The sequence below is a fragment of the Salvia hispanica genome, chromosome 5 (genome assembly GCF_023119035.1).
Source record: "Salvia hispanica cultivar TCC Black 2014 chromosome 5, UniMelb_Shisp_WGS_1.0, whole genome shotgun sequence".
In the NCBI taxonomy this organism is placed as follows: Eukaryota; Viridiplantae; Streptophyta; class Magnoliopsida; order Lamiales; family Lamiaceae; genus Salvia; species Salvia hispanica.
In genome coordinates, this window is record NC_062969.1 from 18,037,178 (window position 1) to 18,052,094 (window position 14,917).

Consider the following 14,917-nt stretch of genomic DNA (forward strand, 5'->3'; position numbering starts at 1 on the left):
GTGGGAGAAATTGAAGAAAATTGACAGTAGTATACTCGAAAGCATGTTTTGAGTATAAGTGGGAGATTGTTGGAACATATATACTAAAAAGCATTTTTCGAGTTTATTTTGAATTTGATAAATTGCTTGTATATTGTAAACACTCTTCATTTAATGAGAATAATAAATGTTTTCTTCACACTGTGTATTTTACTTTAATGGGTATTGACCGTATTTAATTATATATTAAATTATATAATTAAAGCGCCGGAAAGTAAAATCAGTCTAAGTCTTCTACATTGAAGGTTGGGTCGTGGAACAGGTCATCACAGTAGGTGGCCCAACCGGTACCTTGTAGAAGTAAAACTTTTTCACAACCTAGATAGGCTTTGGCTACCTATCGTGAAAGGTTGCAGTGTCCATCCGAAAGTCGTCTTTACCTTGAGAATGACTAGTGACACTGGTGTGGTATAGCATTGAATGGATCTAAAGTATAGACACGTCTTTGTTGCTATCTACTGTAAGACGATGTCTTGGAGATTTAATATTTCCTAATCTTTGTAATAATATAGGACACACGTTATTTAATCATACGCTGCTTTGACTTATCAATAGGTGCGGGTTTTTCGTAACCCAATATTCCTGATATCTTGGGTAGTAGTAATTAATAACTAGTATGGTGTCAGTTTTATTATTACATTGAATCGTGTGCCTGCGTGGTTTGACTATATCCCCAAGAGGTGTTCGAGAGAAGTTCTATTATTCGGAAACCCGGCCGGTTTGGATTTAATCCAAGAATAAATAGAAAAGGAAAAGTATATTTTGATATACATCTCGTACTAGACAAACTCTTGGAAATAAAAAGATATTAATTAATTTAAAGTCTATAGCAGACTACAAATTAATTAATGGATATAGAAAGTCTTAGACACGGGAAATAATATATTAAAGAGGTTAACCCGGATTGCTTGTAATCACGGATTGGATGGGCGGTCAATATTTCTTCTATAGTGGCACAAGAAATATTCCATTGGCCTTATATTAAATTATGGGTTATAATTTAATTAGTAAAGAAGGTCCAATTGGGGAGGCCCAATCCAAGCCCCATAGATCCCTAACCTAGCCCATCATAAACTCTATAAATAAGAATGTAAGGAGATGAGACAAATGTTATCACAAACCCTAGCCTCCACACTTGGCTTTCTTGTCTTCTCCTTCAAGATTCCTTATAATTTCTAAGAGATTCCTCCCACAAGGAATTTAGATCTATAGAGTTAAGGGTCATAGGTTAGAAGATCTTTGGTCTTGCATTCACAATCAAGCTTCAAGATCTACACGTGGAGAAGTAGCAAGCCACTTCGATTCTTTGGAGAATCATTGTTGTAAGTATTCAACATCATAATTTAATTTAAATTATGTGATTAATTGCGCAATAATATGTCTCTACATGTTCTAGCATGAAATTGAATCGACCCACATAATGAAAGGCGGTGAATCCGAGAAGCCCTAGATTTGCGCCCAGATTTACCATAATTTGGAGATCTTTTCCTTCTACAACAAGGGTTGGTTTTTCCCTATAAATAAGACCTCAAGCTTCATCAAAAAGAGAGAACTTCTACTTGCAAAAATACTTCACAGAGATCAAGACCTAGAGTACTTCAATTGTGCAAGGAGTTGGAGAAGGATTTCAAGAACATTAAGAACAACAAGGATTCAACCTACGGGTTTTATTTGCTTTAGTTTTGTGTTCAAATTGTCTTCCCTTCAATCTATGTTTTTAGCTTATTCAATTATGTGCAACTAAACTCATAGGATTTTAGGGATGTGTTAGTAACGACTTTGGTTATACAAATTCCTTTTTCTATTTAATATCCGTTTTGTTTTTACTTTGTTTCTTCCCTAAGTATTCTTGATGCTGCATGATTGAGTGACACAATCTTGTATGATTTAATATAACTTGCTTCATAACTGTGACAGAGTTCTAGCGAGTTAGATTCACTTAGTAGACACTACAGTTAGCTTCCCTTAAACCGGCACTGTTAATTGAGAGTGGGGACTTTTCAAGGGTCTTAGGCGCTTTTTGGAGTTACGTGTTAGGCTTGACAACCCTAACTTTGTAATCAACGTTTGTATCGCATGAGCATAAACTAGGTGACTCGTTCTTTCAAAGTAAAAACTGTGCTAGGGTATTGTAGTTGGAATTTTGTATAACCATAACTATGAACACACATCCCTGGGATTCCCTTATCTCTATCATCTTTCTCCTTATTTTATTTGCTTTTAGTTGGCCTATGCTTTTTATTGTTTTTAGTTTTTCAAAAGTTTTCAAAACCTACTTGTTTTTCCATATAGTAATTGAGTCTTAGTAGAGGATAGACACTTTGTGTTTGCCTTCCCCGTGTTCGATATCCGGTACTAACCTTTAGCTATACTATATAAACTCTGTATACTTGCAGGTTTATTTAGTGCTAATAAAAAGTGCATCAGAAGTAATTGGCTAAAGAAGATGAAAGATTAGGGTTGGAGGAGGAGCTATGAAAGCTCCCCTTTTTGGGGCTATGGAAGGGTTGAATTCTATGAATGAGGTTATGAGGTATATATAGGCTTGAGAAGGATTTAAATTTGGTAATAAGTTTCCTCCAAGCATTAGGAAAGATGTAATTTTCGTTCCTCATAGTAGAATGAAAAGATTTAGCTTCACAAGGTAATATCTTCTTTCCTTCTTCAAATTTCCGCCTACACTGTAGCTGACAACTATGCGCGACTTTGGTAAAACGGCCATAACTCTCTCCACAGAACTCCAATTGAAGTGATTATTGTACCATCTTGAAGCTCTTTTCAAGACGAAGAGAATGGTGTGTAGAACGCTCAGATCGGACTTCAGGATCGCCGGAAAATTGAGTATAAAGACAGCTGTCGTGTGCCGCGTTTTTGTGGCAGGCCGCCGCACCTTGGCCGGCGGTCGCCGCGCGTAGTCTAGAAGCTTCTGACTCCTTGTGGCGGTCGCCACGCACTTTCCGGCGGTCGCCGGGCATGTCTTTGTCTCCGCTAAGCGCCGGCGGTCGCCGGACGCCACCTGAAGCTCTCCAGATTTCCTACTTTCGCGTTTTAACTCACTTTTTTGGCTCAAATATGCACATTTCTCACAAAACATGTCAAAATACCAAAATAGATAAAATATGCAAATAATGGACATGTAATGCAACTTTGATATTAAAAACGGACCACAAAATGACCTTAAAATAGTGCAAAATGCAAGCGTATCAATGACCTGCGTCATTTGCAGTTCAGTGAGATTGCTGAGCTCAGGAGTGACCAGTGAAGGAGCTTCCGATTGTACCTCTTGGGACCTGCTGGCACTTCCCCTAGCCATACGCAGCGCGGCCTTCTGCCCAATCGGGCGACGGCGGCGGGAGGATGATTGAGGTGTCGGGATCTCTGCCTCGGCTTCAGGGAGTTCGTGGGAACCAGCATTGTTGTTGTACTCGCCGAAGGCATTGATCTTCGTCCGCTTCAGCCAGCCAGCTTCAACACCCACAGTAAACTTGGGGAAAAACTCCACCACAAGAAAAACCTGCCAATATTTGAACTCCCCGAACCCCTCTTCACGGTCGGGGAACTGCTAGTGAGACATAAGCTTCACATCCTCGGAGGTCATGCCGTTGGTTACCGAGCGGATGTTGTTTTGGTAGATGCCGGCAAATTGGTTGAGATGCCTACTCAGCCGCTCCCACTGTTTCTGGCATTGCTCTCCATCGTGAGGCTTTCCGTCGGCCGATATGAATTCGAGGTAGCTTTGGCTATAGGCCACCACATTCTGTCGATATGCTGGTTGGACGAGACGTATGGATCCTCGACTACACTGATCCATGCCTTTGCTAGCGCGAGTGCGCGACGCACTCCTGAATGCTCAAGACGGTCCTCTTTCTCCCGCCGCCTTCCTCCTCCCCCGCCCCACCATTGGTCGCCGCACACGAGCTAGTGGCCTTGCTCTTCCCCGGCCTCCGCGTCCTCACCACTGGCGCTGCTGGCTACGTGGCTGGCTCCGTCCTCGGAGATATCCCCAACTCCTCAAAAGAGAACATCTCGATGCCAGAGAACTGAGTCTCCAGGGGAGTACGCTGGGGAGAATCACTAGACAATAAATCCATATAGGGGCGATATACATTGTCCCTAGGTGATTGGGGACCCCCTGCCTGCTCCCCCTTCCCCCCGACCAGCGGCAGGGGATCCCTGTTGCATCTGGGGCATCATCCCCGGCATTTGTTGCATCTGGGGAATCGTCCCCGGCATCGCGGCAGGCATCCCCAACATTTGTTGCATCTGGGACATCATCATCCGGAGCATATTGTAGTACCCGAGCATCATCCCCGCCATTTGGGGTTGCTGCATCATCGTCGTCATTCTGGGCATCATCCCGGACATTGGTGCACTTTCGCAGGCGCATGCCACGTCAGCACTAGCCCTTCCCATTCCACTGCCACATCACTAGCCCTTCCCACTGCACTAGCCCTTCCCACTAGCCCTTCCCACAATTAAATTAATTCACAATTAAATTAAAATTCACGGAATTAAAATTCGACACAAATACGAACGGGAAATACGAATATTTCATTAAAAAAAAAACATACATCATTCGAAAAAAAAAATTACATAGTAGATAGAAAAAAAAAACAACCACATCAGTGTCCACCCCTCCGCGTCCAAACCTCTTCGATGATATCCTCCTGAAGTCGAATATGGGCATTTCTTTGCCGCATGTCGGCAAATGCGCGCAACCGCTCAACCTCTCCATGAGGTACCCCCATGTTCACATTCGCGGTGGCCACGCCGTGGCTTGGACCGGCACCCGTGTCATCTTCGCTGGTCCACTGAGTCAGTTCGTCCCCTTCACTTTCGACAATCATGTTGTGCAAAATGATACACGCGTACATGATGTCGCCGATGTTGGGAATATACCACTGCCGTGCCGGACCCCTCACCATCGCCCATCGACTCTGGAGCGCACCAAATGCGCGCTCAACATCCTTGCGCGCTGCCTCCTGCCGGGTCGCAAAGTAGGACTTCTTTGGCCCGATCGCATGCTTGATCGTCTTCACAAAGACGGGCCAGTTTGGGTATATCCCATCCGCCAAATAGTATCCCATGTTGTGCTGGTTGCCGTTGGCGACGAAACTGATGGCGGGACCAACGCCATTGCACTGATCGTTGAACAGGGGCGACGACTGGAGGACGTTGATGTCGTTGTTCGACCCGGCCACTCCAAAATAAGCATGCCATATCCATAGCCGGTAGTCAGCTACAGCTTCAAGGATCATCGTGGGATGCTTGGCTTTGAAGCCGGAAGTGTGTATCCCCTTCCAGGCGGCGGGGCAGTTCCTCCACTCCCAATGCATACAATCGATGCTGCCCAACATCCCAGGGAACCCGTGCACCGACCCGTGCATATTAATCAGCCGCTGGCAGTCTTCGGGGCTCGGACGCCGAAGATACCGATCCCCGAATATCGCTCTAACGCCCGCGCAAAACTCCAACAGACACTCGACGGCTGAAGACTCCCCAATGTGGAGGTACTCGTCGAACATGTCGGCCGGGCCTCCGTACGCCAGTTGCCTGATTGCGGCCGTACACTTCTGTATTGGCGTGTGTCCGGGTTTGCCAGCCGCATCCTCCCTGATCCTGAAAAACTCGTACCTTCTCTCTAATGCACCAACGATATGCATAAACAGAGGACGATGCATCCTAAAACGTCGGCGGAATAAGGCATCCCCAAAACGCGGCTGCGGAGCAAAGTAGTCCTCATACAACCGAATATGTGCAGCAATGTGGTCCCGGGGTACATGCCGTCGGCGATGGATCGGCCGAGGCACGGCCGCCGCCGCCTGCTGCCTCTGCCGGATCCGTCGATCAATCGCCTCTTGCACAGCGAGATCCAATTCATCATCACTATAACCATCACTATCACTAGCGCCTCCGCCACTACCACCCGCACGACTACTCGCCATTATAGATAATTGAAAAAAGAGGTTAGAGAGAGAAACTTGTCAACACAAGTGGTGTGAATGAAATGATGTTGGAGGAGCCCTATTTATAGAGTTTTTTAAATAAAAAAAAAAATTCCGGACGTCCGACCGGGACGTCCGACCTTCGCCACAGTGGCGGACGTCCGGTCGGACGTCGACGCGAGGGGCGAGCCCTTCGCAGGGGCACTCAGAACGGGCGTGGGCGCCCTTCCCGCTCCCTACTGCGGACGTCTGGTCGAACGTCGCCGACAGGCGACCGGAAGGGGCGCCGGTGGATATACCCTTAGATGTCAAACAATTCATCACAATTTTATGGAGTATCAACTTTACTCAAATCACGTATCAATAATCAACGGAGAGAGATTTCATTGATATTGTTAAACCCTAGTAAAAATTTATAGGGATTTAGGTCTCAAGAATGTCTAACGTGGTGGTTGTCGACAACGGCGGCGGCCTGATTAAAGCCGGCATCGGCGGCGAGCGTGACCCCGCCTGCGTGGTCCCCAACTGCACCGCCCGCCCCTCCTCCTCCAAAAAATGGCTCCTCGCCGACCAGCTCCTCTCCCCCTCCGAAGACCTAACCTCCGCCACCCTCCGCCGCCCCATGGACCGCGGCCACCTCATCAATCCCGACCTCCAGTCCTCCCTCTGGTCCCACCTCTTCACCAATCTCCTCAAAATCACCCCCTCCGCCTCCTCCCTCCTCCTCACCGAGCCTCTCTTCACCCTCCCCTCCATCCGCCGCGCCGTCGACGAGATCATCTTCGAGGACTTCAATTTCCGCGCGCTCTTCGTCGCCGACTCGCCCTCGCTCGTCCACCTCTACGAGGCCTCGCGCCGCCCCTCCGGCCTGCTGTCGAAGGCGCAGTGCAGCCTCGTCGTCGACTGCGGCTTCAGCTTCACGCACGCCGCGCCCGTGCTGCAGAATTTCACGCTCAATTACGGGGTCAAGAGGCTGGATCTCGGCGGGAAGGCGCTCACTAATTACCTGAAGGAGCTCGTCAGCTACAGGAGCGTGAATGTGATGGATGAGAGCTTCATCATGGATGATGTCAAGGAGAAGCTCTGTTTTGTCTCCCTTGATGTCCATAGGGACCTCAACATTGCAAGGTCTGCTATTCTTTTTTCTCTCTCTTTTGCTCTACGCATTCATGAGATTTTAGTTTCCAGGAGATTCGGATTTGATATATAATGCTGGTATTTTATTACTTGATTGAAATCTGAAGTGATGGTTGGAGCTATTTGTAGACTGATAATGAATTGGGGATAACTTTCTGTAAATGGAAACATCCATATTTTTATGGGACAGATGGAAATGAAAAATGCACATATTTTTATGGGACGGGGGGAGTAGTTCATACTTTTCAGGGACTGAGGGTGTAGTATCTATTACGTGTACGGTTCATGTTTATGTTTTGCTACAGATTAACAACTCAATATGATTACAAGCTGGCCATTATTTGACAATGTGGGCAATAGCCGGAAGGATATTTGATATCTATCTGTGTCTGGGACTGGGACTGGGACTGGGACTGGGACTGGGACTGGGACTTCTATAATATCCATTTGATGGTTTAACACTAATACATTTATTACCATATTAGGTAATTGCCTTGTACAATCATGTGATGCGATCTTCCCCTTTAAAGTTTTCTGTGATCAGGAATATTGTGGTATTGAACGACGTTCTGTGATGGGGTTGTGCAGTAGTTTTTTTTGTGTACGACTTGAGAACCGTTTCCTTATTTACTTGCTTGGAATCAATTTTCAGGAGACCTGGAAAAAACAATTTGTTTAGGTGTAGTTACGTGCTTCCAGATGGCATTACTCATACGAAGGGATTTGTGAAAGATGTTGATGAAACAAAGCGATACTTAAGCTTGGATGAAAATGAAGCCCCTTCTTCCCCTGAAGGAGGAAAGGATTATGCCGACCTACAGGATGGTAGTGACAACCCCCAGCACAAAAGAAGCACTGACCTAACAAATACTGTAGAGATTTCTCTCTTCATAATGTTTGAAATCTATCCATATTCAAACTTTTAGTAATTATCCCTTTCCGCAGGAATTTTCCTTGACGAATGAGCGGTTCCTCGTCCCAGAGATGATATTTCGACCAGCTGATTTGGGTAGCGCTTCCAGTCCATATTTTGTCTTTACACGTTAATACTTAAGATTTAGGTCGTTACATAAGCATGTTTTGTTTTAATCGCTCTGTTTTGTGGCAAAAACCCATAATTTTGTTGTTTTCTTTTGTCCGTTATCATTCTATTTCACAAACTGCACCATGATATAACGTTATTAATGAAGTTCAGTTGTTAACTATGTTTCTCAGGAATGAACCAGGCAGGACTTGCGGAATGCATTGTTCGAGCAGTTAATTCGTGTCATCCTCATCTTCACCCTGTGTTATATGAGAGGTAATGATTCTGGATTGCCACTGGATTGTCACCTGTTATGTGATCAATAATTATACTTTGAGTTTGACCTAAACTATTGTTCTGATTTTACCAAATGCTTCTTTGTCTATGATGTGTAGTATCATTTTGACTGGTGGAACCACATTATTCCCTCGATTTGCCCAAAGACTGTAAGCATCATTTCTGTTCTCAGACTAAAAATGGTTCTCCATGATCACTTACTCTAATAGCTTGTTATGTTACCAGAGAGAAGGAGCTTCGGCCTTTAGTCCCAAACGAATATGAAGTGAAGATCGCTACTCAAGAAGAGTGAAGTCTTTTTTTTTTCGAAGAACTATTCATATATTTTGTATGTTTTACTGTTAATAATACTATGTTACTTTTCTTCCACAGTCCAATATTAGGTGTTTGGAGAGGGGGGTCACTCTTAGCATCTAGTCCTGATTTTGAATCAATGTGTGTCACCAAGGCTGAGTACGAGGAGCTGGGATCCGCTAGGTGTCACAGGAGATTCTTTCACTAGCTTAAAGATGATTAAGGTTATCCCTACAGTCTTTTTCTTTGCAACTCTCCTTCTCTTGGTTGACTAAATAAGTGAACTTTCACTGTTATATAAGTATGAACTGAATGTTATTTTACCAATAATGAAATGAAAAATGCCCTTACTTGACTCATTAGACATGTTTTATTAGTAATAGTATCTAAGTAATGGAAATAGATTGGATATGCAAAAAATGTGGCTCTATTAAATTTCTAAGTCTACATTAGGGATGAACATTTATGTTTCATTTACCTTCAAATATCTAATTTGTATGTTTAATGATTTAGAACTAACCAGAGCATTTATCTATCCAACCTCAGTTTTCAATCACCTTCCAATTGCATTGACCTGTCTTAGCATGTTTTATTCATAGGAAAGACACCAATGATCAGATAAAACTTCAAACTGCTCACTAAGGTTTGTTGCTTCAAGAGAAGTCCGATTTGGAAAATTCAAATGAGCTGTACCAAACTGAAACTTGTCCCCACTCCCCAATGCAATTAGGATTCGATTGAACACATTTTCTTCCATTCTCTTGGCTATGTACACATGTATGCAAAACACAAGAGACAAGACATAGATGTATGAACTAATGTCTGGTTTGTATGTTTGGTCACTCTACTCCAAAGTTTAAACCATGGTTCTTGTATCCTCTTACCCTTAAATCATATCCTACTTTGTAGGCTATGGAGGTGTACAAAATGAAATCCATGGAGGAGACGTCACCACGGAATTACTAATGAAATCGTACAATGCTCAATACCATTCAATTCATTGTAGCACTCTATCAACTCCCTGGCACAACCGGTCAACTACCATATAAAGTCGGACAACTGCTGTATAAAGTCCAGGTTTGTTAATGTTGATGAAGTCTAAAGATGTGCTTCCTTGAAACGGTTGGGATTTCTCGATATTTAGTGGGCTACGAAATACATACTCTACACTGAGTCGAGGCATCAGGAGAAGGTTGTTAATTCTGTGACTACAAATATAGCTGCCAGCAGAGGTTGTGTATCAGTCAACTCACTTTTCATGGCGGTCCTCTTCCATGTTCACGTCGAAGAGAAAATCATGGTCGCTTTTTTCGTTTGAAGAGTAACAGATGATATCAGAGTCGACCTGAGATACCATTGAAGTGTAGAAAATGGATTTGTCACCCCCAATGGATAATGATTGTGATTTCTTACTTAAAATGGAGACAAAATATCGAGATATTTATGGTTGTGGTAGTGAGAAAAGCAGATGTCCTATGTTTATATTTGAAGGACTATCTTGTTTTTGAATTATTCTAACACTGCCATATAATGTCTACTGATATCTCCTCTCACTGTTAATTTAGGGAGCAGATTTTGCTATATTAATTTTTTGTGTGTCCCACCTTCAAACTGTTGATAACAATATATAGGAGTATGATGCATGTGTCAAATAACGCAGCTATGTGTATGATGGAATAGAACATGTGGTACCTACTACTATATCATACCTATCACGACATGACATGATTAACAAAGGAATGATGCTCTCAACATGAATTTCAATTTACCTTTTTTTATCTTAATTACCAAGAGTAAATGCGGCTCATTGATTATTCTTCGCGCTAATTTGTAGGCTCTTCGATGGGTGGGACAACTAGTTCAAGGATTTAAGGTTGCTCCATATTTAAAAGTAACGATCGATTCTCTAACTATTTGATTAAGGATGGATGAGTTCCATGACACTCTTTAGTTCTAGCATTCCAAATTAAAATAATGTAAGTTCTAGCATTCCAAATTAAAATAATGTAAAACGAGATGCAAAGTTTAGAAATGACAACTTGATTTTGGTAATCTCCAACAATGACATCATTCATGATACCATGGTCTTTTATTAGGCTTTTTTTTAAAAAGTAATCCTAAGGGCCTTTCTACTGCAGGCTCTCAGTCACGATGCACTTATCGGCGAGATCTTAGTGCATGAATTGGGGGAGGGTTCGCATTGTACTGATGAACTCGATAAAGATGCGCAATGAGCTTGTTAGCCTCGTTGGATGAAATGTTGTTGAGATTCATACTCCTATTGGGAAATTTTTGTTTTATAATGATTTAAATGTGGGTAGGAGAATTTTTTATGGGTCAGAATGACATATTTTTAGACAAGTATAAACATTATTGAATGATAAAAAATTAGATAGAAGTCCATTGAGTAATTGATATATTTTGAATAGTAATTTAATTTTGAAACTAAAAATTATTTTGCTCAAATTTTTTAATAAAATTGGTCGAATGCGCCCCGATAGTATATCGTCCCCTCGGAGTCGGAACGGAACGAAAACTCCACCGCATTGCAGATACTCTGAATCACTTTCTTTTATTTCAGTTAATCTTGATTCAAATTTGAAAACAACAATATCCAATTTAAATTGTTTTTATAATGAGAGACGGATATGTGGGTATTTTGTCATGTACCGATTAATTATATGATATGACATAATTCATCTTTCAGACTCTGTGCATTAATTTATGCAGAGGATCTGTTATAATAATATATGATGCTATTACCTAACCAAAAAAAAAAAGACTTTTTTTAAGGGCACCACAATGGGGCGGACTATACGAAGCCCTAAGCCCCGCCCTACGCATCACCACATCAGCATTTTATCATCCGCCTCTTCCACCTGCAATGGGGCGGACTATAACCCGCCCTATAGTTTTTTCTTCTATTTTGTATTTAATTTATGTTTGTAAATATATCAAGCTAAATAAATAAATAAATAAAGCAACACAATTAAAAGGGAAATCCTACATTTACTTAATTTTATAAAAAAAGTTATAAAATTAGGAGAAAAAAAAAGTGCACTGCATATAAAAAAGAGACTAGTCTAAAGTAATCCCAACTTGCGGCTGAGGCCATCGATCATCCGTTGGAGGGACGCGATTTGAGCCGGGTTGGTCGCCTGCATGAGGGCGTTGTGCGTGTCCAACAACGTCCTATAGTCAGAGGAGGCCACCAAATCCGTGTAGGCATGTGCCGCAGCTGAAGTCGGGGTCGGCATCGCGCTCGAGGTCGGGCTCGGGGCCTGGTTAGGCGGCGCGGCGGACGATGATGTCGCCTTGCCCTTGCCCTTGACAGCCTTGATGCCAGGGGGACACCGGGAGAACATCGGTGTGCCGGAACTCTCATCCTTGAACACCGGATGGTTGAGGTCCATTGGAGATGCGCCGTTTTCGCTGCTTGTATAAGCACCGAAGGTGCACTTCGTTGCCCTCTTCTTCGCCGCCGTCGATTCGGGCAGCACACCTCCAACGAACTTCTGCTTCTCCTTCAAGAGCGCCCAGGACTGGTAGTGCTTGAAATCGCCGTACAATGACGTGTACGACTGGATTGCTTTGTCGCGCACATCTGCGAGACTCTCGCCGCTGGCCTGCTCACCTCGCACTTCTCGTACTCCCCGCGAACAAATTGACCTGGTTCTTTATTTGGTTCCAGTGCCTGCGGAGCAGTTCCCGTTGGCGCTTGTAGGCGGTCGGCGGCTTGGACGCGTTGTATTTCTCGGCGATGCGCTCCCAATACGCAGTAACCTTCTGGTTGTTGGCGAACACCGGATCCTCTGAAATATCAATCCAACACCTCGTCAAGACGATGGATTCTTCCGGCTGGTAGTTCGTCCTCCTCGGGGCGAACTCTTCATTCACCGTGGTAAGCGACAACTTTTTTGCCTTAGGCCGCCTCTTCTTGGTCGCGGAGCCCGAGGCGTCGGCGGCGGCGGCGGCCGAACGGCCGCGAGATGGGGCGGGTGTGCGGGTGGGAGAAGGCTCCATGTCTGATAGCCCGTACGAGTCTGTGCTGAAATCGGGATCGTACTGGGTGTTAATGTCGAAGGGCCGGTATTCATCTGGTTCTGTACCCGGCCACCGTGCACCACCGAACATTGGACTATTCGGACTTGGATAATCTCCGGGATTCATTTTGTTTGAAATGTGGAAAATGGAGTGTGAAATTGAGAGTGAAAGGAGTGAAAAATGAGGTGAAAAGTGAGGTATATATAGGTTTTGAAAATTGAATAAAAATTAAAAAAAAAAACGAAAAACGCGTCGCCTTCGTTCGTCGCATCGTCCGCTATGTCACAGTGGCGGACGATGCGACGGACGATGGGCATCGACCGCACTTCGTTCGCAGACGATAGATCGGGCGCGGATGATGGACAAGCCATCGTCCGCCCCATTATGGATGGCCTAAAGGATCAAGTATATAATTGCAAATCAAATTTCACAAAATAATTCAAACTCAATAACGATAAAAATCCGTGGTCAACCTAATACGTGGAATTTAGTTATTGAAAATTGAGTTCCATTTTAGGATTTTGATATCATATATTGCAACTAGTGTGGGTCAGTATGGTTAACTTTTGATATCGTTATCGCGGTATACTGCACTTTTACGGTAAATCGAACTATGGTATGGTATACCGTAATACCGTTATAAAAAAAATCTATTTTATGCACAAAACATTTATAAGTAGGATTTTCGAAGATTTTTTCTTTTTAATTCTATATTATATATAAATATATTAAATATAATGTACTCCATCCGTCCCACATTAGGAGTCCCGTTGACTTTTCTGCACTCGTTTTAATTCGGTATACCGAACCTATGGTATATACCGAATATTCGGTATACCAAAGTATACCGCGGTATAGGAAAATTGATACCGTTACGGTACCATACCGTACCAAAAATTACGGTATACCGAAAAACCGATATTTTCAGTACGGCAAGTGTGGTATTTCGGTATTTTTCCCCTCCCCTAATTGCAACTACAACATATCAAACCATAATATTTTGGTCTATACCCTAATACTCGTCGTATACTCGATGTTGATGAATTCATATTACTCCTTCCGTCAATGAAATATTGTCCACTTTTGATATTTTGGTATGTCGTGAAATGTTGTTGACTTTGCTTTTTTTTTCCATTTTTAGTGAATGAATCTCACTTTTTACCAACTCATTCTACTCACATTCTATTATTAAACTAATATATTAATGTGAGATCCATATTCCACTAACTTTTTCTATTCACTTTTCTTCACATTTTTTAAAATCCGTGCTAGTCGAATATGAACATTATTTTGCGGACGGAGGGAGTAATTATTAAAACAAAATGAAAATTGAATACATTTTTTTATAACTATCACTTAAAGAATACTACTCATTTTATTTAAGCACTATATCGTGTAGAGAAAATAAGTTCTAGTAGTAGCTTCTAACTCAATCAAAATAAATTGCAATAATTAAATGATGATAATAAGATCTTTCTCATACTATCAATTCAAATAAATACGATCTCATATTCTATTAATATAGAAATAGATGACTTACCTCCTATAAAGAACTAATAAGAGTAAGAGTTATACAAGAATGTACAGATTGTATGATGATTACCAAGTTGATGATACACAAGAATGAGGATTTCAACCTTCCCCCACACCTATGAATTAGAATGCACATCGGATTTCACATGTGCAACAAAGTGATAGATAAAGAGATTTACATTATCTTGAATCTGTTATGAAATAATATAAAAATGAACTACTACTACTCACCCTTTTTTAAATACCTTATAAGAGGAGAGGAATATTCAACAATACATGGATGAGACATGATCATTACCAAGTATATGTGAACAAGAATAAAGGTTTCAACAATTAAATTATCCATTCATTCATACTCTTATTATTCTCAGTGTGTATATATATTATGATTGATAAAGTACATAATGCAAAATTAATTAATAAATTTAGTGACAACCCCTCATTATTTAGTAACTAGAATATGACATCACTAGTCCATAATGTTTAAAAAATTTGACCAGTCTGTTCAATTGTGAATCAACAAATAGTCCGGTCCAATTCACCCCTTAAAATTGCCAATATTTTAGACCTTGAAACCAACCGGTCGGATTGGTTCGGTCAGGAA

General features: G+C 42.4%; 2 protein-coding genes across 3 annotated transcripts; one reads left to right on the plus strand and one right to left on the minus strand.

The window, feature by feature from the left end:
- Positions 1 to 5,286: 5,286 nt before the first annotated feature.
- Positions 5,287 to 5,984, minus strand: LOC125189544. The gene is made up of 2 exons (XM_048086811.1): positions 5,496 to 5,984; positions 5,287 to 5,385 (listed from the first exon to the last, which is right to left on the minus strand). Exons 1-2 carry the CDS (start codon positions 5,982 to 5,984, stop codon positions 5,287 to 5,289), a joined length of 588 nt encoding a protein of 195 aa, XP_047942768.1.
- Positions 5,985 to 6,330: 346 nt separating this feature from the next.
- Positions 6,331 to 10,339, plus strand: LOC125191159 (actin-related protein 6). Of its 2 annotated transcripts, none has more exons than XM_048088647.1 (8): positions 6,331 to 7,112; positions 7,774 to 7,993; positions 8,067 to 8,130; positions 8,337 to 8,421; positions 8,541 to 8,591; positions 8,668 to 8,730; positions 8,815 to 8,960; positions 9,646 to 10,339. In XM_048088647.1, the coding sequence occupies exons 1-7, from the start codon at positions 6,421 to 6,423 to the stop codon at positions 8,942 to 8,944; spliced, it is 1,305 nt and encodes a 434-aa protein (XP_047944604.1). In that variant the 5' UTR covers positions 6,331 to 6,420; the 3' UTR covers positions 8,945 to 8,960; positions 9,646 to 10,339. The 2 variants fall into 2 exon arrangements, with proteins under 2 accessions (XP_047944604.1, XP_047944605.1); XM_048088648.1 differs by lacking the exon at positions 9,646 to 10,339 and adding an exon at positions 9,336 to 9,583.
- The last annotated feature ends 4,578 nt before the right edge of the window (positions 10,340 to 14,917 follow it).